Source organism: Cladophialophora psammophila (genome assembly GCF_000585535.1).
Source record: "Cladophialophora psammophila CBS 110553 chromosome Unknown aczJe-supercont1.20, whole genome shotgun sequence".
Classification (NCBI taxonomy): domain Eukaryota; kingdom Fungi; phylum Ascomycota; class Eurotiomycetes; order Chaetothyriales; family Herpotrichiellaceae; genus Cladophialophora; species Cladophialophora psammophila.
The window spans coordinates 414,849-442,158 of record NW_006912941.1 but is presented as its reverse complement, the minus strand read 5'-3'; the positions used below and the strand labels follow the sequence as shown (position 1 = coordinate 442,158).

Genomic DNA, 27,310 nt, shown 5'->3' with positions numbered 1-27,310 from the left:
TCTCAAATCGCCTTCTCAGTGCACTTCCGAGCCTCTTCTCATCGAATGTCCATGCGAATGTCCATGCAGCAACTTCTTCGTGTCGTTCCCTGTGCACTTGCAGCGGGATTCTTGGTGCAAGATCCTGTTGGTCAAGCCTCGAGACCGTCTTGCCATGCCACCACGCCACCGACTGTGCACTTGGTCTCATGCTCAAATTTCTCGAGCACGATCCATTCGCCTTTGGGCCCAGCCTTCATGGAATTCCTGTTCGACAGGACGTCCGGTGAAACGAACGTTGAGTTGCTCTTCATCGTCACTCGCGTCCAGCACGGGTCCCTCGTCCTCTTTGAAGTTGGGACACGCTCTCCGCTCCTCCATGCTCCTGTGCATGTGCCATTTCCAGCAGAGGCGATCAACGGGATGGTAAGGCAATCCGCGGTCCTTCAGGCCCTGCAACTCTTCGACTGTGAGCAGGAAGTTGATGAGAAGAGAAGGACTCTCCTTCATCAGTGCGCCATGCTGCATCCAGTCGTGAAGGTATGTCTTGAGGTCTAGCTCGTGTTTGACGATCAGAAAAGCCAGATTCTCAAGCAGGGCGCCAACGACAGAGCAACCGGGATATCCTGCCCGGACGAGACGATTGACCAGGCCCATGATGACATCATAGTCATCGTCGGACATTTCAACTCCAATGCTCGTCAGGTAGTTTTTAAATGGCTGCGAACCCATTGTCGACGCCACCATCCAGCAGTTGACGACAAGGCCTGGAATCTGACTGAACTTGTACCGAATCAGGTCATCAAACCCTGTCTGGACCAGGGCATCACAGCTGTTATGGAGACCGAGCCACAATCCGAATATCGCAGTGGCGTCAAGCTGTGAAGGCTGAAAAGAGAATGAGTACATCGAGGTGCCGTCCTGCTTGACAAGGAGTTCTTCGGGTTTTGAGTACTCATAGGTGCCATCCTCGTCGACGCGGAGTTCTGGTTGAAGAACGGTGCAAGTCTCGAGGATCGCCGCAGTTGAAACGAAGTAATGAAACGCTGCGTTGTTTCGATCGCGATAACCAGCTACAATCTCGACCTTGTCTGAGCTGCATCATCATTCAAGTCAGAAACCGGCTTCGAAGGCGCACGGCCTGTGAACCAACTGACCTCTCGACGTTCATGGCTTCGAGATACTCCCGCACTCCTGGCGGCGTGAGCACCCCGGCAGAAGGCGGCGGAAGAGCCAGGGGCGAGGGACCGGTGAACGACATCTTGATAGCGCGAGGTACGGAGTTCAAACAACTTCAGGGGCGTCGGTTCGATTTAGCGCATACAAGCTCCGCAACGGAGAATGAAACAAGGGGGATGAAATAGACGGCTGAATTGACAGCGTGACAATGTTATGTGATAGATATATTGAAATCAATTCAAAGATCGAGAGCTGTTCGGTGCTGGGACTTGTGAAGGAGCTGATATGACGAAGTAGACGAGGAGGAGTAGGACGAGGAGGAAGAAGGGGAAGAAGAGGAGGAAAAGGAGAAAGGAGGTCCTTTAAATACCAGGGACTCACTTCTCAAATTCGAGAATCAATTCACTCTCATCGTGTCACTCAGTAGTGAATTAACACGGTTTGTCACTCTGTCGTGAATCAAACGGCTTGATCTTGCTGCTTTCCCTCGATCTTGATCTTCGGCTCACCTTCTAGTCTATGAGATACATACCTCCCTCCCTACCTAGGTAGGTAAGTAGTGATATTTCGTAGCTTTCCTTGGCTTGTGATCTGTCTGTGTATGTGTATGATGAACTAGTATGTATCAACGCCTTTGCTTCCCTCAGCCTCGCCCTCACTCGGCCCAATGAATGACCAGCAAAAAGTACAGAGGATCTCTAGGTGGAAGAGTCCCTTCCCTACCTATTCGTCTCTTCTCTGTGCATGTACCGTACCTAGCTATATCAAAGCTAGAATCAGGTTGTCATCTCTTGGGCTCTACACGTCCGTATGCTGGGCTTGCCGTGAGTGCTACGGTCAAAGCCTTGATGCTCGCTCACAATCTGTCGATCTACATAACTCGAAACGTGGCTAAATTCTTGTATCTGACACATTCTAATTTATGGAGACATATATATACGGAATAGCCAGGCCATTACTTTTGGAAACCCCCATCAACGAAGCTGGGAGACGTTAGGCTTCGGGTCATGATCACTTTCGTACATTCCACCTCGTCCTGTACCTCAGCTTGCGATGCGGTACCGACGTAGCCAAATGGCCTGTAGCTCAACGGTCGTGTGGTATTTCAAGCGGCCGACAAGAGCCGGATCTGTGATCTGTTCTGGACAGTGATTGGCACTTGATCACTGCGTCAAGCACTGGTCCTTCTCGCGGCAGCCCAACTTAATTGTCCAAGCCCTTTGATATTCCTTCACGTTCCACTCATATTTGAATTCCAACTGCAAATCAGTCCCATCCACTTCAAATGGCTGTCCTGAGTCCAAGGTCAGCTTCTTGAAGTGCCAGCATTTGTTGTCATCAAGTTTTCCATATCGGCAGATCCAATCGATTGCCGCGTCTTTGAGCGCGTCAGCCTCTTGCATTCTAGAGATCCATGATGAATCTAGAACGTGGTTCTCTATCTCTTTCGAAGTTCGGGGCACGTAGAATTTTCTGTTCGGCTTCGGCGAACAATACCGTGCAAGCATGCAGACCGGATTGAAAGCCCAATCGAATCCCAGCTTTAGCACATAACAGGTAAATTTTGACCTGCTTCGTTGCCAAAATGCGATGACGCCGGCGGTGCCGCTCTCTCTTATGGGGATTTCCAAGACCTCATCCCGCTTGTTCCAGCCTCGTGCGTACACCCGCATTCTCCGGCAGTGAAATGCCTTTTTCCACTCCCGAACGGCCTGCAGGTGAAATCCATACAAGCGGCTGATTTCGGGTTCACCATTCTTCCGCACAAGAACTTTTGTCGCGGTATCTCCACTGTACGTTCGGCCCCCAAGCAGAATCCGGAGCTGACCTTGGGAGATGTCGGTGAATGGGATTTGGTTCACGGTAGTCGTTGCGTAGAATCCTGTCTGAACCTTGTACAGGAAGATGCCGGTGTATTTGTCAGAAGATGGACCGCAATACAGGATCGCCAGGTATACATATAGTGACCAGGTGATCAGGGGCAGTTTGATTTTCAGACCCACATTTGTCATTGAATACGGGCTTGGACCGGTCAGTGGCAGATGCTGGACAATATCGGTACAGTCTCTGAAGTCATTGGGAGATGGCGCCAATAGTTGCGGTTGTGAGGTGGAACGTGTCCACCCAAAAATAGACTGGTCGACAGAGCACTTGATGATCTTCTTCTGCAGCCTTGTGAACGCCTCCGATCCTTCTCCATATAACATTGCCATTCTGACGTTGAAGATCCCCATGAGGCTGTATGCAACATCTTCTATACATGTGGTCTTTCTCCCTGCCGCCCAAGACATTCGTTGTGCAACCGAGAAGAAGTCCGGAGGTGTCCCTAGTAGGGCTTCCTTAGCAATTCTCGTTATAGATGCAACCCGTAGAAAGAGAGATGTCCTTGTGCCTATTGCGTTCCACTGGCAGTCGAAGAAATGCACTTCACGAGGCGCCAGGAGTTCTTGCAGAGTCCAGCCTCTGGTAAACCAAACACTCTTCTCGAAGCTGGAACCAACAACCGCATTAGTCTTGGAGTGTAATACATCAAAGAGATATGCATAGCACTTTTTCGACTCCTTATACCACCGGTACATAGAGTTGATGGCCCGTGAGAGTTCCGAATTGTTGGTCTTGTCGATACAACAAGTGTCAATCCAGATGTGCCCCAGTTCGTCTTTCCGAGCTTGTTTGCAAGCCTCAGAGATCTTTCTGTAGCCCTTCTTTTGTGTCAAGCCGTCTTCATTCATGTCTTGAAATATAACCTCGTCGTCTTCCCACTTGTGTGAGAGAATCGCGTAGACAGGAATCTTATCATCATCGAACGATTCCAATTTCAGAGTTCGAGTGTTGATCAGCCGCATTGTGCGGTGCCAGCAATATCAAAATGATGAGGACCTTTTATCGAGCAGATCGTTGTCGAATCGAGGCGACGGCGAGATCCAGGTTCTCATAGCTGATCACCTCTAGGAGCGAAAGGGGTTTGCAACGTGCTAAATGAAATTCGAGAAATTGAGAAATTGAGCAATCGCCCTTGGGAAGCTCCAACTGGGAACGTCTGGCGAGGCAGACAGGAAGGCGTCTTCTCGCCGGACCATCCAATCGAAGCCCATGATGTCCGAAGAATCAACTTTGGCGATTGTCTACTGATGGACTCGCTTGGACGGCTGAAGCTAATGCAGGGAACTTTGGCAAGGCGTGCACAGCAATCCAAGCAAATGCGGCAGCCGCGTTGATCTTCATCTCGCCGTCGCACATTTTTGGCATAGAAACGGTCGATTTCAACCTGGCTCAGTCACAAAGTCCATCCACGGGTGTGGGAATAGCGCACAAAGGTGCCTCGCGATGGCATCGCCATAATCTACCCTCCCCCCGGCAACAAGCTCGGTCAGCACAGTACGAAGAGCCGTACATGTAACTCTTGTACTTCAAACAATGCGCATACACAGCAGGTGCAGATAGAAATCGTGGAGAGAGGGCAAAAAGGGTTACCGTACCTTGACCGTACTTTTATGTATGTCGATCTAGGGGTAAATCTCGGGACGGGGCCGAGGTACCAGTACTGTACATACCAAGTGCTCAAGGCGGTACATCCTTCTTGATCCTTCCTCTTTTCTCCGTCAGATGTGCAAGTATGGATCTCACGCAGTCAGTGCAAAGAAAGCCATGATTTTGGTGTTTGAGCAGGACTAGACAGTCTATCTCGGGAGAGTCGCGTGGAGACGCACGAGATCTCGCCACCCACCGTCCAGCCGCCGCCCTCAAGATATCGAACCTCGCCGAAGAGGCGAGCGAGGCTCTTCTTCCTTCTCCGTCAGATTCTACCATGCTCTATGCTCCATGCTGCGTGCTGAAGAAACGACCAGCAGCTACATAACATCAACTCGCGTTATGCTGTGCCGTATCCCTATCAAGCCAGCCCACGCCTCCACCAGCCAGATGCTTTCAAAGCAAATCGGGAAGAAGAAGCTGCCCACATTGGTTTACCTTTCCCTCAAATCATGTTCCCGCGGCCAGGTCTGTTGTTCAGGCTCGACCTAACAGGTAGTTTTTGCACTATGTAGGCCGTGCTCAAAGGAGGTCAGGATCTGTTCGCCCATGACCGTTCGGTGCCACCACGTCGCTGTGGCCGTTCACGAGTTCACTCTTGTACGACACCACGGCTTTCCACGGTCGCCAATCTTTTCTCGGGCACTTCGCCTTTGTGTCGTCACTTGCATGCTCATGCAACTTGCAATCCTTGCGATCCGTGGGGGCCACAAGCATGTTTTTGTCTTTCAGCATGCTCAGCTCATCCACCTTCAGGAGCAGCGCATTCAGCAACTCGATGTTGTTCATGTTACTGACGAAATCGTACCACATGTTCCCCTCGCAATCGCGGTCCGCCGCAGTGAAATCGGCCCAGCCATCCATGACGATCTTATACGCGAGGCATTCGAGGACATAGTGGCACAGGTCCTCGAGGGAGGGGTAGTGGGCATCCAGGGTCCACAGCGATCGCAAGTCCCAGTGATCCAGCGGCACGTCCTGCATAGAATCCATGACGGTGTTTCTGAGCTTTTCGGAACCCACCAAGTCTGCGAATTTGAAGTAGCGCTCCACGTCATCGAATGTCAGGGGCTTGCTGCTGGTGGACTTATTGAGAGCACCTTGGTAGATTAAGTCGAGCCAGTCGGCGAGGACGTCATGGTCTCGGGTCGGGAGACGAACGGTGGTACGGTCGGGGGATGAATCGAGGATGATGGCGAAGTACTTGGAGTTCTCTAGCAGCAGTGACTTGCTGACATGGAAGACATTGAGCGGGACGTCAGGGTCGTCTTCGCCGAAGATCTCGTCTTCGCCCGCGATCACCTTGATGACCGGGGCTCGAGCGTGACTTCTGGAAGTCAGTGATGCCTCAGTTATTCAGACACTTGTCTACTCACTTGGAAGTCATCGCCGGTGGTGCTGCCATGGCTTCTTTCCGGCGCTAGTTCTGAGATGGGCTGAGGAGCTGGAAGGAGGCTTCCAGCTGTGTGCGTGCTTGGTCAGTTTGAGGAGAAGAGAGACCAAGAAGCTCAAAGCTTCAGGTTAAAGTGAAGGCAGTGAAAGGAACTTACTTGCTGCTTGGCGATAGTCTTCGGGGAAAAGTGAAGTATGAAGCAAGTCGGACAGCAAGATGAAAAGATGATTGACGACAGAGGACAATGTTTACATGTGAAGTAGTCAGCCGAGCTTCGCTGAAGAAAATTTGATGATCATCGGGCGAGAAGCAGCTCATTTCATGGTGAAGTCAGAATATGGATTGCACGCTGTTTTACCCTCCTCCGGGCTATCACAGGCATCTGGCATCGAAGAACGTAAAGACCGACCAAGTATACAGCGAATACATCATCGAGCAGAGCCCAGGTGTTTCGTTTTGCTGGATTCAACTTGTACGGTGTTCGCAGATGGTCGTCTTCACACTGCTCAATCAGGACACAGCGGGAAGTTCCCATCTCACACCCGCCTGCCATTCACAAGTTTTTGATCACGGCCTTCCTGGCCTCCTTCCGTCAATCTCAATTGCAGGTGGTGTCCTTCGTAGGATGACCCGGCTCCCTTCCAAGTTGTCCAGAGATGGATGAGCCGAGGCACGAAGTCTACTTTTTGTTTTCGCCTCATTGCCTGCAATCCTTATGAAACCCGTCCATCTTTCGCCGCCTTTCTCAATGAAACTATTCCATCTGGAAGTAGCAATCTTGCTCGTCATACCTTCTAGTATGTACTCTAAGCGTTCGGGGCTCGACGTCATCTCCGGTCAGGGGGATGTAGGCAAGATCCTCAAACCAGGATAGATAGTCGCATTCTCCAAAGCATTCTTTACCCTTGTCCCTGAGATATCTCTTGGAAACCAGCTGACTCTAGCTTCTCGGCTAGACACCAGAGATCCACGAATTCGCGCTCAACAATCTTCTCAAGTATGGCACCAGTGTACAGCTATTGAAAGAAGTGATGGAAATCCCAGAGACTCACACCACCAGTGAAGGCACACCAGACGCTCTCGTTGCCGCCCTCGGTCACCATCCTGGCGGCACGGGGCTCGTAGACCAGCATGGCTTGCTCTGAGTACGAGAATCAGTTGGTCAAGGATATTGCAGGTTGGCAGCGGTGTCGGAAGAGCAGGGTGACAAGTCAGGGAAGCGCGGCGAACTGTGGGAATATGAGGAGTTGGACAATACTCGCGCGGAATCAGTCATCCATTATGACTGCGGTGGAAGAAACAACAGACTTTTTGAGAAGGAACTGAAATCGTCGGAAAGTGAATGGCCAGTTGTGCATGAACAAGGGGCCAGCCCAATTGTGTTGTTTGGCAATGAGTTCCGTAGAATCCTCTTCCCTCGTTGTACTATGTGGCGACCTGATCATTTCTAGCAGGTGTCATTGTCCTAGCCAGAGCTTTCGGTGGTAGGAAGTGGACGGCGTATCCGCAAAGTCTAGTTGATGTGTATCCGTTTCGACCAACATAGGGTAGCCATGTACAGATGCTTGATTGCTGCGTAAAGGACCCAGGCCATCCCACAGGTTCCAGAAGCCCTTGTGAGCAGGCGTAGAAGACGGACATCGATAAAGCACCAGTATCCGCATCGTTCAGTAGACGAAAGCAACAAGTTGAAAGATGCTCGGAACGTTGTGCGTGTCGCTCATAACATTTGATGTTCTTTTGTGTTGATGAAACGCTCCGTTGCAGACTGACGAGCAGCTGATACGGTTCGTGGCAGTCTCACAGAGGACTTTGTGGCGACACCACTGACATCAACATGCGGTTGCCAGGAAATGTTCTGCCCAGTAGCAGTCAGTCCCGTCCATCCAAATCCCGGCCGCGGGAGCCGATCAATAAGCATCGTTGCTAAGTAAAACCTTCTCCGCCCGAACGGATGCGGAATGAAGCCTTTTGTCCTGCTCTGTGCCACCTTTAATCTCGATCTGTGAAAGCAATACCCCGGGGTCAATGGCAAGAACATTTTCTTTCGTCGTCTCCGAAGATCCACGATGGACAGTCACGTTGTGCTTTTTTCTGTACCCCTGGTGCTGCTTCGTACTTCCATCTTCTCGACTAGATACTCTTTGAACCGCGGAATGCGGCATCTCTCTGCTAGGGAGCATGCTTCAGTTACATGACCATCGTCCTCGTCGCAGTAGACACAAATCCAGCCACGGTACCAGCACAGCATGCATGCAAGGACGGCAGGTCTGATGTCTGCGAAATCGAAATGTCGAGTCCTTGTCTCCGGGTAGCCTCCATGCAGCCGTTCGTCGAAGTATGCAGACTCAGAGCAGAGTCGGGGTCCGTCGAATGCGAAATACTGCAGACTGTTCCCTTCGCCGGCCGCGAACGTCACCACGTTCGAATAGTCAAATAGATCCCTGGGTGGCATGTTGGTGGTTTGGTCTCCATCCAGTTCCATTTTGCATCTGAAGTCGGTAGGATAAGGAAGTCGCATGTATATCCAGATCCGTTTTCGGGAAGGCAGGTTTTATAGGTCAACAAGCAGCGAGTTATCCAACTATATAGAATGTCACTGATCGAGATACTCACTCCATGCTGTCACATCATCCATCAAATCAGTGAATCCAGAGTATTGCCCGAATACAGCATCCCAGCGTTCCCAGTCAAAGCCCATGTTCATATCTGTGTCACCCTGGTGTAACTCGGTATAGACAAAGCTCTGGTCTTTGTGTGACTCTTCATTACTGTGATTGGGCAGCGCCTCGCTGTCACCATTCGCATAGCCATTTGGGAGGTACGCCTCTGGGGTTTGCTTCTTGGATAACTGATCGTTGAACAAGTCCTGCTGTGTGCCGTTCACGGCACTGGCGGGCGCTTGTCCCCAACTGTGCTGACCGGATCCGTAAGACTTTTGCTGAATTGTCTGCGTCCCATTTCTCGATCCATACCCGTCCAAAAGTGGTATTGTCTGAGTGAGACAAGGAGTGGGCTTCCCCTCTGCTCTAGGCATGTGCGAATGGAGCGGCAAGACTTGAACTGATGCAGTGTCGCTGGCGGCTACCTTACCAGAGCACTTCTCCATGTGCCTACTGAGTGGAAATGGCATTCTTGGCTGGCCTTCCCGCCGTGCCAATACTCGACCAGCATTTAACCCCGAATCGCCTTCGAAAGTTTGACGCAACTGGCTACGCATAGCCTGGGTGCAAAGGGGCCCCTGCGCTTCGTTGAGCTCACTACCGAGTTCTCTTTGGGCCAGATTAACGATGTATCCGACGCCTTCTTCCGTTGCCTTTTGTTCTGCTTGTGGAGGGATTGTTGCCCATGATGTGGGTTGCACGGTCGGGGTTTCGCTGTCATATATTGAATCTTCGCGGATACTCTGAGCAATTTTCTGCGCATCTGTCAATGGGGCAGCCACCCCAAGTTCGATTTGATCAGCCTCTGTCCAGAGGACTGTGGGATCGAGTCCTGCTTTTTGCCAGGCAGCCGAGCGAAGGCCTCGCAGCATATCCCAGGCTTCAACCCCGCCCTCTCGCAGCGGTCTTTGTACGGTAACACCGTCAGGGCCGCCGAAAATCCCGTGCCCAGGCGCAGCCAGTGCAAATACCTTGTCAATTAATTCTCTTGATCTGGGTGCCTCAACACTATTGGGCCTTTCGTAAAGATCAACGAGAATTATCAAAGCCGCATGGAGGGGGCCGTAAGTTGCAGGCCAGCCCCATCGGAAAGGTTCCAAGTCTGGATCGGTTGCGATCGATATGAATTTTCTCAGGAAACTGTGGCAATTGTGTAGTGCGCATTGTCTACCCAGGTCCCACAGCTTGCTCTTTGTATTCTTCAGAAAAGGCGCATACGCAACACAGTGGACTTTGTCAATCAACATAGATAAGTGAATCCGTGCCCATTTGTTGTAAGCCGCTTGCTTCTGACGATAGTAACCTGCCAAAGGCCATGAGGGGTCGGCGTTGTTGACAGAGGTCTTGTAGTACGCGACATCGTTCGAAGTGATAGGACTGCCCATCAACACATCAGTATCTGCTGCACGCTGCTGCACTTCTCTTGGCGCATCTGGAACGAATCCCATTTCTGGCAGGCCTTTGCTGGGAATTGATTTGATAATATCGTTGACTCGATCTCCCGCTTCAGTCATGATTCTTTTCATTTCTTGCACGTCTCCATTCGTGAGCTTTTTCGTCTCCAGATGTATGGACACAACGCTTCGCGTGGCACATGCCATTATCGACTTCCCTCTTGATACAAGTGACAGAGTACGAAAAGATCTCGGATTTCCGCTCTCTCCATTCGATATTGCGCTGCAAGGTGACGAATTCTTCGACGGGTTGTCCGAAGTGGTGCTTCTCAACCCATACTCGGACGAACGAGAATCCCTGTCCTCGCAGCTGATTCTCGTGTCGCAAAACTTCTCGGAGATTTGGGATGGGTAACCACTTGCGACAACATGAGATATATCCAGCTGGATAATTTGCCACCAAAGCCGTCGTCGCATACCTTCCTCCGTCACAGATAATTCGAACAGCGTGGGCTCTCTGTGTAAACCCATGGTCAACGCCAATCTTACCGCCAACGACAGATACAGGCTGCCTTGTAAAGGATCTTCTTCAGCTATCGGCATGCTTTGCAGGAGTACCAAGGCCGCGAGCTTGTACAGGCTGACTCTCTGAGCAAACGAACCCAGCAGGAGGCAAAACACCACCTGATCGTGGAAACGGGTGCTAAGTCTGGCTCTTGAAACGTGAGGAAACCATTGCCGAAGGCCCTTGGTTGAAATACTGAGTGATCCCGCATACCATATCGCGTGGATCACAGCCAAAAAGTCCAAATCAGCAAGATTTGAGTCTGAGAAGCCTTTCGACTCGACCTGATCCCAGAATTCTTCGTGTTTCTTGCTCATTTCCAAAGGCAGCAGAAGCCCCAAAATCGGATACACTCCTGACAGCCAACATCTGAAAAGAACGTTACTCTGTGGTCTAGTTGGAAAGTTCTCCACCAGATGCTGTACGGCGGTTGCTGGGGTACATTTGATTGGGATACTTTGCAAAAGACTGGACTTAGAGAATGGCATTAGGCGACAGATTAGGCAATCACTGTCCGGGTCGAGGCTCTCCAGGACCTTTCCTCCAGCTTCTTTGTGGAAATCAGTCGGGTTCGAGACGTCGTCTTTTTCTTGCTCAGGGCCTTCTTCGACTTGGGGGGCCCATTCTCGCGGCCTGTCGCACTGCTTGTTCTCTGGACTGATTGAGCTTGCATAAGTATTGTCGCGACGTCGCATCAGATGATTGAGTTGATCGATTTCGTCAGAGATATGGTTCCAAAATGGGTCTTCGGTCCTCGATTCAGCATTGCTTAGTCTCAAGCTTGATAGAGGCATGCTAAGGTCAGAAGGTTCCTTCGCCAGTCCGTGAGTGTTGGACTGGAACATGTCTAGACTTAGACTTGACCTTGGCTGGGGTCCATCGGATGCCGAGTCTGAGGTTGAATGCTCGGGCGTGAGCAACTCTTTCAGTCGCAGATCGTTTCCATTACCTTGGCGAAGAGCATCAAACATTTTGGTCAGGCGGTGCAACTGCTCTTCGATAGCTTTGAGATCAGCAGGTGGTCTGGGGCCATCTGATCCGATAGCTGTCCCCAGAGAATCTTGTCTCATGGGGCTCGACTTTCGCTTCTTCCAGGCCGGTCCGCCATCATCCTTCGGCAGATTAGGCTGGGCAGAAGTCGACGGGGCATCGTCCTGGCTATAGAAACAATCTTCGTTCGCCTTTTGGCAACCTCCACAGATTGGACGTGCCTTGTCACACTTGACCTTCCTCCTTCGACACGTAAGGCAACTATAGCTGGTCCGGTTTCTTGTGATTTGACGTTTTTCGATTCTGATGTGGTTCGAGGTTGGTCGAGGGTCGTTCAAAATGGTAGTCTCACTGCCTTGCTGGCCAGCGCTGAACTGAAACATTGTATGGAGAGCTTGTCTAGATGCTAGAGCTCGATATTGGCTGTTAAGTTGTTCTCTGGACCGTTACCGAGGGTGCCTTAGCGGTCTTTCGTGGACGTGGGTGGGCTGACAAATGCGGTTGCAGGATGTTAAGGCAGCCTATGGCTCTATCTTCTCATTGCAGGTGCGCTAGTGCCGGGCGAGCATATTGTTGGTGCGATTGTCGATGCAAAATATATGGCTATTGTATTATGGAGATGGGGCGATAGTGAAGGGATGAGGTGAGATGAGGAGATTTTGCTGTAGGAGGCCAGGCCTTGCCATGTCCATCGGCCAGTGCTAATTGAGGTTAAGACGGGGCTTGGCACTGCGTATGAATGGCTGGTGGTTGTGTATATTCAAGCAGGACCGAGGACGGAGTAGTTGTGCTCGAAGACAAGTAGAGGTAGCTAGGTTCCTATCAGAACCACCACAACAACCATTCTCAGCAGTTCTTGTCTGACTTGCAAGTCCTTAATCGCTAAAGCCTTCCCAGCTCTCTTCCCCGTGTAGGGTATCGGACGCTTTACACGGTGTTCGAGGCGGAGCACGGACAAAACAGCATACGAAAAATCCCATAGTCCCCTCGTCGTCGCCTGGATTGCACCGGATGCACGCTTCGCGATCCGCCTCGATCAAGGCTGGAGAGCAGTTTGCTGCGTCCGCTGACATGTGCATACCGCGATGTGCCCATTCACGCAGCCCACAAACCTGTTCTTCCCTCCGCAGCAGACGCCAATTCCCTTTCTTTGCAATCCTGGAGCTTAACACTCGGGACACAACGGCCTCGTTTTCTTCCACATGCACTGAACAGGTCGAGTAGGTTACTCGGACAGCCGCTGGAAAAGAAAGAGCGTGTTCAACGATTTTCGTCTGCAAATTCGACAGTTTCAGCAACCTTGTGCTATCCGGCGCAACGGCCCTCGTTTCTTCTGCTTCATTCGTATCTTCCGCGGGTCCTTCGTGAGCATGATCTCTTTTTCTCTTCCTCGAAGCATTTCGAGAACTCGTCGGATGTGCCTTTTCAGATTTTCCATCAACAGGTAGTGCCAGAATAGGAATGTCTTCACGCCCGATGATTCCACTACCGGAGCAACTCGGGTCAAGGAGAAGATGTGTGACTTTCTTGTACTGGCTGTCATGTGGGTTAAGAGTCAAAAAGTCACAACTTGCTTGGACGATCACAGCATCCGCTCCGCTCTTCCGCATCATGGATATCAGGGTCTTCGACCGATTGGGATCCCGCTCGCACGCAAAAACCTTGCTTTCTGTCCTCTCCATTTTAGCAAGCAGTGCCGCGAGGTGAGAAGTCTTATTTCCTGGTGCTGCACAGCCATCTATGCAGTAGCCAATGTGAGAGCTGTCATCGTGTTCTCCGAGGAGCATGTATGCTGGGAAACAAGAAGCCTTGTCTTGCAAAATGAGTTTTCCGTCCCTGTAAGCTGGTGTTTTTGTCACGTCTGCCTCTGGAGGCAGAGCGATTAGATCTGGAACATGCCGGTCAATCGACAGAATTTTTTCCGTACCGAAGGAATCAGTTACTTCCATGATGGTCGCGACAGACTTGTATCCTTCGAAAGTCGTAGCAGACTCCTGCATGAAACTAGTCTTCAATGTGTTGATACGGACCCATCTTGGCTGAGACTGGTATGCCCGCGGGTTTTCTGCTAGCAGACTTCTTCGCAGATCGTCTAGCGTTGCGCATCTTCTCCGCAGCCTGGCCTTTGCGAATTCTGCTTGCAGCCTTGCTTTATTCCTTTCGATTGCTAGTCGGAGGGGGTGCGCAGAGGGCGCCGCGAGACCGCTCTTCGAGAAGAAATGATCATGGACCAGAAGCAACGAAAGGATTGGGGTCAACTATTCGGAAAAGCCGAGAGGCTGAGTCAGTCAGCAGAGACACGAAAAATCGAGGGAGATTCATGTCGAACCTTTCGCTCCTGAACCAGGAGGCCCGCATTGTCGACGACCTCTTTTAAGAACTGGTCGTACTTTGCAGTCTCTGAAATCAGCGCGTAGATGTGTGCGGGCTTGGATTTGAATCCAGATTTATTCCCATAGATTCGAGACTTCAAAGAGCCCCCTTGCGCGGTTGCGGTAAGCACCGTCGCGGCATCGTAATAGAGAGACATCTGATGGGGTTGTCGCAGGTCGAACCGTTCAAAGTGATATCGGCACCTGCGGACATAAAGCCAATTGTAGCAAAATTATTTGGCTCCACTCCAAGCCAATCACCGTGCTCCATTCCCAGCCTCGCTAGCCTCAGCCTCGGCCTCAACCCAAATTTTGCACCTTTAGGCATACCCGGTACTCTCACTCTTTATGACTTGACCGCGAGCCAAAAACCCCGTGCTCGACGATGCAGCTCGACAGTCCTTGATGCCTGGATCCGGTGTATCGCAGATCTGAGTCACACCTTTAAAAGGAAGCATAGGAAAATCATAGGACGATTAGATGTCACTCTCGTATCTGACCCTTAACAATCTTATTGGGGACACACAGGGAAAACAGATCTGTGTGTGGGTCTCCTCATGGCGCACTCGCAATACAGAGTCTTAATGCTACCGCCTCCAGGCGCCGTGGTAGCACCAAACGGCTTCCCAGCAGATCCTCGACCCAGAGCGGCGCCAAAAATATTCCTTGATGCCATGGAAGTTCGCATAAGGGTCTTCTGCGACGAGCAAAACTGCGCCTTGGAGGCAGAGCTAGATGAGGACGACCCTAGGTCATGGCACTGGGTCGCTTATCGTTCGACAAAGTCAGGTCCAAACGAGCCAGTTTCTGTCATACGGATCGTTCCTCCGCCACATGATCCTCACCCAAATGGCCCCAGTGATCCGAATGAAGAACCATACATCAAGCTCGGGCGTGTGGCAACCATGGCCAATCATAGGGGGAAAGGACTGAGCCGGCTTCTGACCGAGGAAGCGCTTCAATGGCTTGCTGCACACAGGGATGAGGTTTCTACGGGGTGGAAGGGCCTCGTTCTCTGCCATGCCCAGGTCGCTGTGGAGAAAATGTACGCGAAGTTGGGTTTTGTGACTGACGAAAGCCTGGGCCGATGGGACGAGGAAGGAATTGAACATCTTGGGATGTGGAAGCGCTTGTAGGGGATGAAAGTGAGGCCCCGAGCTTGAGTCGTGGGTGTCCTTGACCTGCTGGCTCGTGAACAATGCCATGGGCATCAAGACACTAGCATCAACTTGTTCATTAGCAAGTCTACCATGCAGCCATGCCTAGATTATGATTTTCCGGCGATAGACTAAGATATTTGGTGACACTGTATCCACCGACCTGGGGATGACTGTTTGCAGCATGTTCTGGCTCCACGAACAAAGGGTTGAAAAACGTATATCCATCATGTATGGGCTGCCTAACCATGGCATTCGCCAAACTTCTCGGCTTGGCTGACCAACAAAACCCAATATTGCCAGTTTTCTGCTGCTCCAGTCAGCCAGTTGCATGATCAAGGGACATGTTCAACAAGGCCAGCCTTCACCGTTACCTTTCGAACCCGCGCATGTGCGGAAGTCGCTCATCTCATTGACGAAGGAGTAACGAATGCAGCAATTGCGCATTCGGCGATTACATTCCGTGGTTTTACTCCACTTTAGTGTGGTCGTTTGATCATCCATGCCGGTCTGTGCATGAATAAGTGGTGCTAGAGCTAGCAGGAATACTTCCCAATCTTGTCTCGAGCCGGTTATTGACGCAGCAGCTACTCATCAACTTGTGCAATTCGAGTCCTCGACATCGGTGTGAGCCTGCCTTCGCTGATGAACGATCTTTCTGTTGTATGTATGTATTTGCCCAACAAGTGTACATTTTCAATTCTTAGCTTCGGCAAAAGATCGTTGAACAGCATTGCCCCTTGAATAGCTTGGGATCTAATACCGAGAGTCAGATTTGACCACCATGGCGCTTGGTGAGCATGTTCAATCCTGTGCTCAGGCTGTCTTCGGCACTGTCACACATAGTCTCATCGGTGGACACTGGGGTTCGTGGGGCAATCTTTCTTTTCTGCCGTGTTGCGTGGACAACAGGGAATGCTGATCATGAGTCCAATTATACTCGGTCGGCTAGAACCGCTCACACAGCCGAGGGAAAGGAGGCTCCACTGACCTGGAAGATAGACGACATACATATCCACCCCGTGTTGTAGGTGTGGATTTGTCATCGTATTTCGTTGGAGGACATGTCTCATCCAGGCCCTTTTTGCAATATGTCGCTTGGGGCCTCTCTTCATTATTCCACGCAAGCTGGCCGGTTAGCGTGGAAAGTGGCTATTTGTTTGTCAAGAAACCCAGGAGGCATACCAGCAAATGGAACAGTTTTTGCCGAGTTTGGCTGTTAGTCAGAGATTACTTAACCTGCTCTTGGGTCGGAGAGATCAGCCCACCTGCCCCCTGCGATTTTGCGAATCTAAAGATCCCGTACCTCGGTTTTATGAGGATTTGAATGTGATCCGACAAGTAGCCTGATTGATTACGACACAGAGCTTCGCGGCGAAGGAGTTCGGACTTCTGCAAGGCCTCCTACGGGTACTCAAGGGGTACCTCAGATCGAGGTGGGTAATCTTTGTTGCGCAAGTGCCAATTCATGACATACGGCTTCACAGAAACCGACGGTACCGGGGCATTGCCTCGAGTTCGGGGGTCGTCAGGACTAGACTGAAGGAGGGAATCTCCGGTTTGCCATCCTACCTTGGTGGGAAAACTCTTGATGCAGTTTGTTATGGACAGAAAACAGGGAAAGAATCTTGCTTCGTGCATATTGCATGAAGCACAGGGAACTCGCACGCGACCAGTCAGGACTTGTGGGAGGTTGTTGACTTCGAGACCAAGTTCGTCACGGGAGTATACGAAAATCTGTCCTAGGCTTGTATTATTGCCGGTGGAGTGAAGCTTCCAGCCATGGGCAGCCGAGCTCTCAATTCCACACAGTATCCATGCTGCGCATATGTACAACTTTCTTTCTTTTTATTTTGTGGTCTCCCCGTCAACCTCTTCCTTGCAAAATTTAGAACTCGCTGATTGTATCACCCCTGAGCTTCGCGCGCATGTCCCATTTGCCCTATCCATTCCAGACGTTCAGTTAGCCATCGCGGTCCTATCCTTAAGTCCGCAGAACCCAACAACCTGATGCTCTGACTTACATCTGTTTTTGCAAAGGCGTATCCAACGACCGAAGGTACAAATATAGCGTACATGAAGGAAATGAAAGCTGTGCGAGGCGTCCAGCGGAAGTATCTCCACCGCTCTTTGTTCAATTCTGCGACTTGCAGTCAGTTCCTTGTACCTTGGCTAGCTCATGTGTGATCTGAAGTGCCTATCAACGTTGCAAGGGGTCCTTCACAGGTATGGAGGTGGCTTCGAATGGGTGAAAAGGGCACGTACGGTTATATTTCTCGAGAGCGGGATCATGGCGGAGAGCTGTTTCAACACCGGCGTCAGCTTCAAGCTCATTGCTGGATCTCTGTACGAACATAAGAACATATACATACGTGTTGGACCAGCCATGATTGACCACTGCTTGAGTGTGAGATGTTGTTTTAGTAAGTCAAGTCAAGGTGCCTGCGATGTCCAGATCAACTTGGATGATGGATTGAGGTCTGGTAGAGGGGGCAGCAGACTCTTGGCGTAGCTAGTGCTCGTTGTGGCAGTGCGTCTTCGATACCTAATTACTCGGTAGCTTGCTAGGTACATAACCCTTGGCTACCCCCTGCCGCCCTGCCCGACCCTCCCTACCCTGCTCGCTCTGGTGCCTCCATCTACCCTTTGCTATTACTTCCCGCTCCGCAGCTGCTGGTGAGCTCCGAGCGACTCTTGGACTCAGTTCAACTCTGTTGCGCAACCGGGACGAATCGCTGAGAACGCGGTCGTCTACAACACGATTGACTCGAGTTGACTCGCACATACCGATTCGATTCCTCATTCGCGTCTAAAGCAGGAACGATCTCTGGATCATTCTGCGGACCTCTCTCGGTCCAGATGTTGACTCGTAACAATTCGTGGGGCTGCATTCCCTAACGACCATCAATCGCACCTTTTGATCAAGTGATAAGCACCGTCTTTCAAGCTGACACCGCGAGATCCTGGCCGCCTGGCGTATCTAGCCAGAGCACGAATCAACCAGGAGAGAAACGTCGCTTACCGGCGCACCCCATACGGACGCTGAGGCGTCGCTGCAAAGGCAACAATTTGCTTGGATTGTACTCCGTACCTTACTTTCAGATGACCACCCCTGCCAGCTGCGACACTAAGGTGGTTGGGAATCCAAAGATCACCCTTCACTAGTGAGCAATGGGAGATGCCTCTCCGTAGATTACTTCGCCTATGCAAACCTGGTTCTGACATAAGCTAGGCTTGAGGTCTCTCAGGCTCATAGGATCCTGTTTCTCTTCGAGGAACTTGGAGTTCCTTATGGACTCAAAACATACAAACGGACCCAAGAAAGACTTGCACCGCCTAAGTTGAGGAATATTGACCCTTTAGGCAAGTCTCCTGTTGTCACGATTGATATACCAGACTCGAGCACGCCAATTGTGCTAGCAGAGTCTGCAGCGATTGTGGAATACTTTTGCGAGTATTATCCGAAGGAACTCTCTCTTGTCCCCTAGAGGTACCAAGAAGGTAAAGATGGACATATAGCAGGCGAAACAGAGTCCTGGCTGCGCTACAAGACGCTTATGCACTATGCTGAAGGCAGCCTCATGCCGCTTATGCTTCTATCGCTTATAGTTGGAAGTAAGTGTCTTCAGATTCCACGCACAGGCACCCAACACTCATGAAATCAGGCATTAGGAATGCTGCCGTTCCATTCTTCATCAAGCCAATCACAAATAGTGTCGCGAGCAAGGCTGAGTCCTCGTATCTTCGAAGAAACATGAAGAACCATTATGACTTCCTTGAAGGTCAACTTGCAACTTCCCCTGAGGCTGGAGACTATCTATGTGGGAAGCACGTGACGGCCGCGGATATTATGCTTTCATTCCCACTTGAAGCTGGTGAGACCAGGTCAGGATTCACGCAAAGCCAATACCCCAGGATCTGGGCGTACATCGAACGGCTTCATGAACAAGACGCATACAAGCGTGCGGTCGCGAAGATTGTGGAGATCGAGGGCGAATTCAAAACAACTTTATAAGAATTCAACACGTGGCCAGCATAGTGCAGGTCTCAAGCAGACCAGATCAGAAACAGAGACGCAATTCACACACTACCACACTCCAACAATTCGCAATTACCGTATTGCGTAATGGGATCGCAATCGGCCGGACACGCGCTCCCTTTACTTTCCTGCGACAAGCTGGTTCAGTGCACTCGTTGGATTATTGCCTGTCGGATCCTAGCCCCTTCCTCAAGATATGAAATGTCGTAAGTTCTTAGGGATGGAATATTTTTTAAGTAGTGGTGGCACGATCCAACCCGATTCGGCCCCGGCCACCAGGCGTTTCGGCACTTCTCAGTCATCCCTCAATCTTTTGGCCTCATTAATTCAGCCCGACTCGCTTAAGGCTAGCATCTCACCTGGTTTCACAGTCACCCAGCAGTCGTTTTCCTAGGGCTGATGAAACACCCAAATGAGGTGAAGGTTGATCTCAGCCGCAATGACGCGCTGGCTGTAGATCGTTCAAGTCTGGGTGGCTAGCGACAAATAATGAAGCGTCTCGTTACAGATCCATGGGGGCCAAATGTCGATGCCAGGGCCCGCGTGAGCCATACAGGATTGGACATGATGCCTTCGCTGTCAATACTGCCCCTTGATGATGCTGACGATCATGACATGTCCTTGGGCTCCCTCACCGCAGATACTTGGGGTGCAGAGCGGCACACGATACGAAGTTGGGGACACTTTTGCAGATATAAGAAGAGCTGTTGCATGCAGGGAAGGCCTGTAATCTCTGCAGTCTGTAGGCCGATCTGCATTAGATACAGTATTACGATCCAAGTGCCGCGGTGTGTCTCCGTACTTCTTCTATAGCGACGAATCGAAGGAAGATTACTATTCTTACTACTCCAAACCACAACAACTCACGCCAGTGTCCGCGCTGCCTCGAGGGTTGGCACGGGAAAGCATATTTTGGCAGCCTCCCGCACCACTTGTCCTCGAATCATACAGCCTCGTCCCAGTGGGAAAACCCTACGTCTTCAAATCACTATTGCTCCAAGGTTCTGGATCATCGAGGACGAGTCCAGCACCACCTGCTTCTTCCGACCACTGAGTTTCTCATTCCGTCAACCCGGTCTGGATCTTGTTGCGCGAAATGCCATTGTGGGACTAGTGAGCCCTACCTGGAGGCTCTTCTTGGGATGTTCTGGACATACGATCTGCCACCAGCACCCACACCACGAACCACGCACGTCATTCACCTTTACCGACCCTCGGTTAAGTGAACACGGGCCTCCACGTTTCGATACCGTCGCGCCCCTACCTCGCTTGTCTCCTGTCCAAGCTATTCAAGCTAACAAGAAAGGATTCAACAGATCCATCCTGCTTCTCTCTTCCCGTGGCCTCCAGGCAGGGGGTTCTTTGAACTGTTGACCTGACGGGACGGGAGCTGGAGCTGGCGATCAAGGTACCGACGGCGTTTTACTTGCTCGCTTTGTGGCAGGAGTGAGATCTGCCGTGTCCCGTCGTGCAGGTGGTAGGCTGTACCCCGACCGCCCATTGCCCTCCGCCTTTCAGGCTTGCTCCTGGGAACGTGAATCTCGGAACCAGTCTTCTAGGCTCAAAGGCTAAGGCTGGTATCCAGCGGCTTCCTTGCTTCTGGCCGGGCGACCAGGCTGTCTGTGAAAAGCACCCCTCGGAGTCCACCAGCCCCTTAGGCGCCCGCCCCGCAGCGGGTAGGTGGAAAGAACGGAGAGTCTTCTACCATACTTATTTCTAGTACGTACAACTACGTATGTGCTCCTTCCTCATCGCCATAAGCATCGTTTCCATCATCCATTTTCCTGTTTTCCCCGTGCACATCTCACATCTCCGACACTTGACTTTTGATGGCGCCGGCTCTTGGTAATCGGCATGCGTCACAAGACTCGTCTCATGGGACTTGTCAGACCGCTGTGGCCAATAGTGCTGCCGTCAGGCCTATGACTCAGGGCTTACTCATCGCACAGTTCAGCCAAGATCTGGCACTCCTCGAATTTCAAGCACCGCAAAGAGTCCGCCAGCAGCACACCAGACACACACCAGCAACACGCCAAAGCCTCCTGATCGCTGCCGCCAGGCCTTCTCGAGCTGTCTCCGGAACCTGCAGCCCATCAGCCCATCAGCCCATCAGCCCATCCGTCCATCTCGTCATTCCCGACCCTGCTTCCCTATTGCGGAGACCCGCCACCAGAGCCAGTTCCCTGTGCCAGGGCAAGGGGGGAGGGAAAAGCAAAAAAAAAAAAAAAACAGAAAAAAAAAAACAGAAACCCTTCTGACCCACTGCCCACCCCGACATAGAGGCCGAAGGCCCCCCCCCTTTAGTCGATGGTCCCCCTCGTGGGCGCTCCTAGAGCTGTGGACACCCCTTTCTGTTTAGCCGGAAGGCCCCGTGCAGGCGGCATTCGGGGGTAAGACCGTCTACCGCTGGAGGACACTGCTGGGCTGGTTGGTGCTCCTGCTGAGTTCACGTCCGGGTGACTGCTGGGCTAGTAGGCTGCTCCCGTCGCCGCCGCCGCTGCTGCTACTACTGCTGCTGCTGCTGCCCGAAGCTCATGCAGTGGGCGTGGTTCCAGCGGCAGTGGTAGGAGTTGTGGGCTGATTCTCTGAGCTTCCCCCGAGGCTCTTGCTGCCACTGGAGTTCGGTGTACCCAAAAGAGCCATCTCAATCTGAGTGATGACGGACCCACATTCGACATTCACCTTCGATCACAATCATGTCACTCATCACTCGGATACGACAACTCACACCAACCTGATTTCCCCAGCCATCTCGATTTCGCCCATGTCCAATGGTCGCCGTACCGGTGCTGCCAGTACAAGTGCCACCGTCACCGGTATTGCAAATGGTCCCGGTCCAGTTCCAGGGCAAGGTCCAGGCCCCAAAGCTACTAATCACCCCAATACCATAACCAGTGTTTGCGCCTACACAACTATCTCTGACCCTGATGCCGAGCCTGCTGACGCCGCTAATCCTTCCCCAGACACGCGACCTGTCTTCCTCCCTGAGGATTTAGAATACCCTACCGTCACTGTACATGATACAGACCCTCAACACCACCTAGCGGCTGCCTCTACTCATGCAGCTCCTGCCGCTAGCTATACCCTAGGCGTCCCAAGCTTTGGTTCACAGCCCTGGGCTGCTCCTTCTGGGCCTTTTCTCGATTTCGCGCCTCAGCCAATATATGAGCCTACCGGCGAGTTAATCCACGAAAACATTCACACCTTTGACGAGTTCGACGCCCCGTCCATTTCGAGGTTTCCATTTCCTCCCTCCACCACTCCGAAGAATCCGCCACCGCCAACAAGCAACTCGGCCGACGTGGCCACCACCGCCAATGGTAATGGTTCGGTGACGGCCTTCATCCCGCCTTTGCTTCCTCGATCTGCTCTCAAACGAAAGTCCAGCTCCGTTGCAACGACCCCGACCGAATCTTCCGGTGACAAGAAAGTCAGAGTCCTACCTGGACCAGCATCCGAATCTGCCGTTGCAAGTAATCGTTTTGTCACCTTTGAGCGGATGTCAGGCGTCGGGCCAACGTCCCCTGATGAAGGATCTACCTCTTCAGACCTCCCAGCCGGCTCCAGGGCAGCTCCAGGTATATCTGCTGGCAACCGCAGAACCCGCCAGTCCTCCGCCTCAACACCTAGACCATCAGTACTTCCCACAACCTCGTCACACACGTCGACTAGGCAGAGAGGGACACGCACTTCTTCGGGACATCCACCTTCAATCCTCCCTCCGGAGAAGGTCTTCCCCATTCAGATAGGATCGGATCTGTTCAGGTTATCAGGAGCCTCGATATCATCCGATGGTATGAAAACAGACGAGCAGCAATTTGGGCCACACTGACTGACGATTCAAACAGCCCCATCCTATTTCACTCAATTTTTCGAAGAACAGATCCGACAAAATGAGGAATCTGGCGGAGTCAGGACGCTATATATCGATCGAGATCCTGCAACTTTCCGAGACGTGGCCAGGCATTTACAAGGTTCAATCCCCTGTCTGAATAGTTGCACCAGTGCTGACGGTTGATGAAGGCTACTACGTCAAACCGGTGGACGGAAGCCACTTTGTGAAGCTGTTCGCAGATGCCCAGTTCTACAGCTGTAGGTGAATGTGGATTTTCTGCTGTTGGCGATGCTGATTTTCCATATAGTACCTCGCCTTATAGACCAGCTGTTTGAGTCCGAAATCTTCATTCAGATCGGAGAACGACATTTTCAAATACCCAAAGACATCTTTTCAGAACCTGGAAATTCACCCAACTTTTTCTCTCTAGGCTTTGCGGTTTTCTTCTCGACGCCTGGAGAAGTTTTTCCCGGGTTAGACCGTCGAGGGCTTCTTCGTCCACCTTCGATAACTCCACCTTACGTCCCTGGTCGATCAGCTGAGATTTTTGCAGAACTATTGCATCTTTTACGAGGCTATCCTCTCCATATTAGGAATGAATCACATCGAGCCGAACTACTACGAGACTGCCGCTACTTTCATTTGAGGGGGCTGGAGCAAAAGATCATTGCCCACGAGATCAGCTACAATTCAGAGAGACAAAAACAGGAGATTTGTCTGCGGCTGGAAGACGTCAAGCCTTCAGGCGTGTCATACACCAGTGACGATTCTCTCGGCGAGAAGTCATCCACTGGAGGATGGGTTTACTACGCGAGGCCCTTTGTAGACGACACTTCCTATGAAATGGTGGTTGAAATCGGAAGCGAAAGTACAGTGCTGGACTTGACGGACATGAGGGCGGACTTTCATGGACTAGCAAAGGCCCGAGTGTCATCTCTGTTCCAAGTGGTGGCCAACAAAATGAACCTGCCCACGAATGCACCTTTGGGACTGGTGATGCTGTCGGGAGGGAGGACTTCGCAGTCGGCCAGCCCTGGACACACCCCTTTGAGCGAAGACCGCGTGAAAGTGCGCTTCGAGGCTGCAACGGACATCACACTGGACGGAGAAAGCTTTGAAATCGACTTCGAAAGTTCAATGGGCCAAGCCATGCTCCATGGGCCCTCGACGGCGCCCAGTGAATCGGAGTCGGAATCGGACGTCATGAGTGAAGGTACAACGGTCAAACCTGGTCCTACTGCGGCCAGCGGTCAGCAACGCCGCCCTCAAACGCGACAAACGCCAGCAGGACCATCCTCGCAGGCAGCTACAGCTCGCGGGTCCTTACCCGTGCCCCCAATCCAGACCAGCAGACTCACTGCGCCATCGGCCAAAAAGAGAAAGAGGCAAAGCAGTCAGGGGGAGCTTGGAGAATGGACCATTCGTACGGGACAGTGGCGACTGCGAGTGCAACCTAATTCCCAAGACTCGATACGAGGAGGATTCGAAATTGTTTTCATCGGCGTCAAGATTGATGCATTCTCCAGCGAGCGAGCAAGGAATGCAAGAAGGCCATTCCTCAACTGATTCCATCGGCATTCGCAGCATCAGCGCCAACTTCTTTGTTCTCCCGCCATCCTGGATCTCGCTTGAGAATCTCACCGCCATCCGCGATTACTCAAGCTGGGTGGCATTACGCCACAACGACCTTGGCGAGTTCCTTCCTTCGTTGCATCTTACCACTTTTGGCAAGTGCCCCATGTCGACGGATTGGAGCAATAACACATCGATTCCTTCTGCTACAACAACAGCATCCGGAATTTCTTTGCCTTGGGCAAGCTGAAAATTCTGTAACTTCTGTGATTCATGTCCAGGATCAAGGCATACGCCACGGCATGACCGAGCGCGTTTGTACGAACTCAGCAGTCTCACTTACCATCACCTCACCTTATCTCATGGTGCAACTTCATCACATAACATTCCGTCACATAACACTGCGGGTGGCGTTTGTCCAATTCATTGCCATATACCTCTGATTCTCCGATTGGACGGGTATGTTCAAAAGATATAGCCTATTTTATTTTCAAACTCTATTGCAGGTGGGTTGTTTACTACACAACAAAGCGAAGGATCGGGAAATTGAAGCGGTGCTACTCTGGACAAGGTGCCATCCTATCTTGGTCGTTTATATACCTACTTCCCATTGGGTGAGGTGACTTGTGCTCTATTTCTCCCTAATACGTGTGTGGCTGCTAGCGCAAAGAACCATTCGCATGGCAGGCGACATGTTGAAAATGGGAGTCAATAGGCGGTGGAGCTTGTGCCTACACGAAACCTATCAGCGCAAAAGTTTTGCGTATATTGTATGCGACAACCGTTCCCCACAAAGACTGAAGAAGAAAGGGTGAGTTTCCCATCAAAGGGGGATATACCAAAATGACCTTTATTCAATTCTAACCGCCAATAGGAGGGGGAGTCCTGATATCCCTAAGACACCGATCACCCATGGGGGTAATCGGAGCCTGCGGATTTTCGGACCAAATGCAGGCTATCGAAGCAATAGCCACTGGAATCGATCACAGAGCAGCACCAATGCGGCCGCGAGTGGAACCAGCAAGGATAGTTGACATGAAACTGCCAAAAACGTGGCACTCAGTGTGGCAATGTCGACGGCTTTGGTGGGAATCTCGCTTGCGTATGGCCTTTCCCGCATGTCTGGCACAGTCAAGATCCGCAGCTGCTTGCTTGCACCAACGGGTCTCCCCATGTTCTATTTTGTGCCTTCTTCCGTTAGGACCAATTCTCATCCAAGAGGCTCGAAGCCTCTTCTCCGCCTTGATCTCACCGACTACGGCGTCAAAAAGCACCGTGACATTGAGGAATCGGTACCATACATCTACACCTTGTGTCATTCTAGCGTAAGACCATATGCCAGGATGAATAAAAAAAAAAAACCTCAAACTCCCTGCCGCGAAGTCAGGTGGCGGTCCCAGTCTTTGTTACATTCTTCAAACATCCCTTGCGATGTCAAGGATAAGAATAAACTAAACCCTGACTTCCCACACCAACCTTACCGTTGCAGCGCCTTATCTCGGGTGGTTAAGGCTAAGGACCAGACAAATCAGACTCTGTCACCTCTATTTCGCATGCGACCAGCTCACTCCACTGGGTCTTGAATAGGTTCAGCAGGCAATATCAACAGGCAATTGCCGAGACTGGCTCGATGAGCCATGGATCCGAAGCCACTCTGAAGGCACGTCAAGTGTCAGCGGAGAAATGGGGAGAAATGGAATTCGTCAGGGAAGGCCGGGTGACAAGGCGGACGTGCATATTATTTTTCTAGTCGCTCGCACCGCACATGGCTCGCACGGACGTCGGGGGATTTTTGTCGCCAGCCAACAAGAGCGCAACATACACACGTGGGGGGCGCCGCGGAGCCAGCGCCAGAAACGAGCGCTCATGGATGAGTACCGGTGGTACTGTACGGAATACATACGGAGTACTAGAAGCGAAGTCAAGTCACTGGGGCGGATTCACACTTTGTCCTCGCCTATCCTTGTCCCGACCTGTCCAAGGCAGGAGAGCATTTACTCTTTACGGAATCAAACAAAACCGGGAGGCAGAGAGGGACCAGGGAATTTCATCTGAGCAAAGGCCGGCTATGCGATGGACGGCCCTGTCTTTTTGAATATTGCATGGCATTGCATAGCGTTGTAAAGCAACATCGCGTCGCATCATATCGGAGAGCTTCCCAGAGACAGTCCAAAACAACAGGCGGCGCAAGGCTCCTCGCACAACGACTAGCTAGCTCCTCATATCTAGGTAATACATATGATAAATTAAATCTTGGGGAGCTTTCCAAAAAATTGGACGTACCTCCCCTGTTGGTGTTAGCCAGTTTCCCCCTGGGGTAGGTAGAAAACAATACTTGTAGAATGATCATGTGTTCGGGTTTTCCCCCCTTCCCTCACGGCGACCGGGTATCTCACACCTTTAGGCAGCTTCGGTTTGCCGCCTAGAGGTTGTAGCATGTAGTAAGACGAGCATGCTCGCCATTTGGTGCTTAGATGGATTGGCGGTCGAGAACTTGTTCCGAGAACCCGTGTGTAGAGCATGGGCTTGTGCAATGCTACAGTGTCTGGATAGTTGCATTGGCATGACTAAAACCAAAGCTTGGGCCGTCCGTGAAGGAAGTTGGATTTCGCTGGACTCTAAGAGAACATTCTGCTTCGAG

General features: G+C 51.5%; 10 protein-coding genes across 10 annotated transcripts; 3 read left to right on the top strand and 7 right to left on the bottom strand.

Moving 5' to 3' along the window:
• Positions 1–192: 192 nt before the first annotated feature.
• A1O5_10538 (uncharacterized protein) lies at positions 193–1,240 on the bottom strand (the record flags this gene model as incomplete). The annotated part of the gene is made up of 2 exons (XM_007751114.1): positions 193–1,075; positions 1,137–1,240. The coding sequence occupies 2 exons, from the start codon at positions 1,238–1,240 to the stop codon at positions 193–195; spliced, it is 987 nt and encodes a 328-aa protein (XP_007749304.1).
• Positions 1,241–2,321: 1,081 nt separating this feature from the next.
• On the bottom strand, positions 2,322–4,004 carry A1O5_10537 (uncharacterized protein; the record flags this gene model as incomplete). The annotated part of the gene is made up of 1 exon (XM_007751113.1): positions 2,322–4,004. One exon carries the CDS (start codon positions 4,002–4,004, stop codon positions 2,322–2,324), a length of 1,683 nt encoding a protein of 560 aa, XP_007749303.1.
• A 1,207-nt stretch (positions 4,005–5,211) lies between these two features.
• Positions 5,212–6,094, bottom strand: A1O5_10536 (uncharacterized protein; the record flags this gene model as incomplete). The annotated part of the gene is made up of 2 exons (XM_007751112.1): positions 5,212–6,019; positions 6,066–6,094. 2 exons carry the CDS (start codon positions 6,092–6,094, stop codon positions 5,212–5,214), a joined length of 837 nt encoding a protein of 278 aa, XP_007749302.1.
• Positions 6,095–8,201: 2,107 nt separating this feature from the next.
• On the bottom strand, positions 8,202–8,567 carry A1O5_10535 (uncharacterized protein; the record flags this gene model as incomplete). The annotated part of the gene is made up of 1 exon (XM_007751111.1): positions 8,202–8,567. A coding segment is annotated over one exon (366 nt), but the record flags the coding sequence as incomplete, so codon positions are not given.
• A 111-nt stretch (positions 8,568–8,678) lies between these two features.
• Positions 8,679–12,077, bottom strand: A1O5_10534 (uncharacterized protein; the record flags this gene model as incomplete). Its single annotated transcript, XM_007751110.1, has 1 exon — positions 8,679–12,077. The coding sequence occupies one exon, from the start codon at positions 12,075–12,077 to the stop codon at positions 8,679–8,681; it is 3,399 nt and encodes a 1,132-aa protein (XP_007749300.1).
• A 492-nt stretch (positions 12,078–12,569) lies between these two features.
• Positions 12,570–14,224, bottom strand: A1O5_10533 (uncharacterized protein; the record flags this gene model as incomplete). The annotated part of the gene is made up of 2 exons (XM_007751109.1): positions 12,570–13,952; positions 14,024–14,224. The coding sequence occupies 2 exons, from the start codon at positions 14,222–14,224 to the stop codon at positions 12,570–12,572; spliced, it is 1,584 nt and encodes a 527-aa protein (XP_007749299.1).
• A 399-nt stretch (positions 14,225–14,623) lies between these two features.
• On the top strand, positions 14,624–15,202 carry A1O5_10532 (uncharacterized protein; the record flags this gene model as incomplete). The annotated part of the gene is made up of 1 exon (XM_007751108.1): positions 14,624–15,202. One exon carries the CDS (start codon positions 14,624–14,626, stop codon positions 15,200–15,202), a length of 579 nt encoding a protein of 192 aa, XP_007749298.1.
• Positions 15,203–17,111: 1,909 nt separating this feature from the next.
• A1O5_10531 (uncharacterized protein) lies at positions 17,112–17,364 on the bottom strand (the record flags this gene model as incomplete). The annotated part of the gene is made up of 2 exons (XM_007751107.1): positions 17,112–17,165; positions 17,248–17,364. Coding segments are annotated over 2 exons (171 nt in total), but the record flags the coding sequence as incomplete, so codon positions are not given.
• Positions 17,365–18,780: 1,416 nt separating this feature from the next.
• Positions 18,781–19,238, top strand: A1O5_10530 (glutathione S-transferase; the record flags this gene model as incomplete). The annotated part of the gene is made up of 2 exons (XM_007751106.1): positions 18,781–18,838; positions 18,889–19,238. 2 exons carry the CDS (start codon positions 18,781–18,783, stop codon positions 19,236–19,238), a joined length of 408 nt encoding a protein of 135 aa, XP_007749296.1.
• A 2,788-nt stretch (positions 19,239–22,026) lies between these two features.
• Positions 22,027–24,663, top strand: A1O5_10529 (uncharacterized protein; the record flags this gene model as incomplete). Its single annotated transcript, XM_007751105.1, has 4 exons — positions 22,027–23,056; positions 23,111–23,236; positions 23,286–23,354; positions 23,405–24,663. The coding sequence occupies 4 exons, from the start codon at positions 22,027–22,029 to the stop codon at positions 24,661–24,663; spliced, it is 2,484 nt and encodes an 827-aa protein (XP_007749295.1).
• Positions 24,664–27,310: the final 2,647 nt, after the last annotated feature.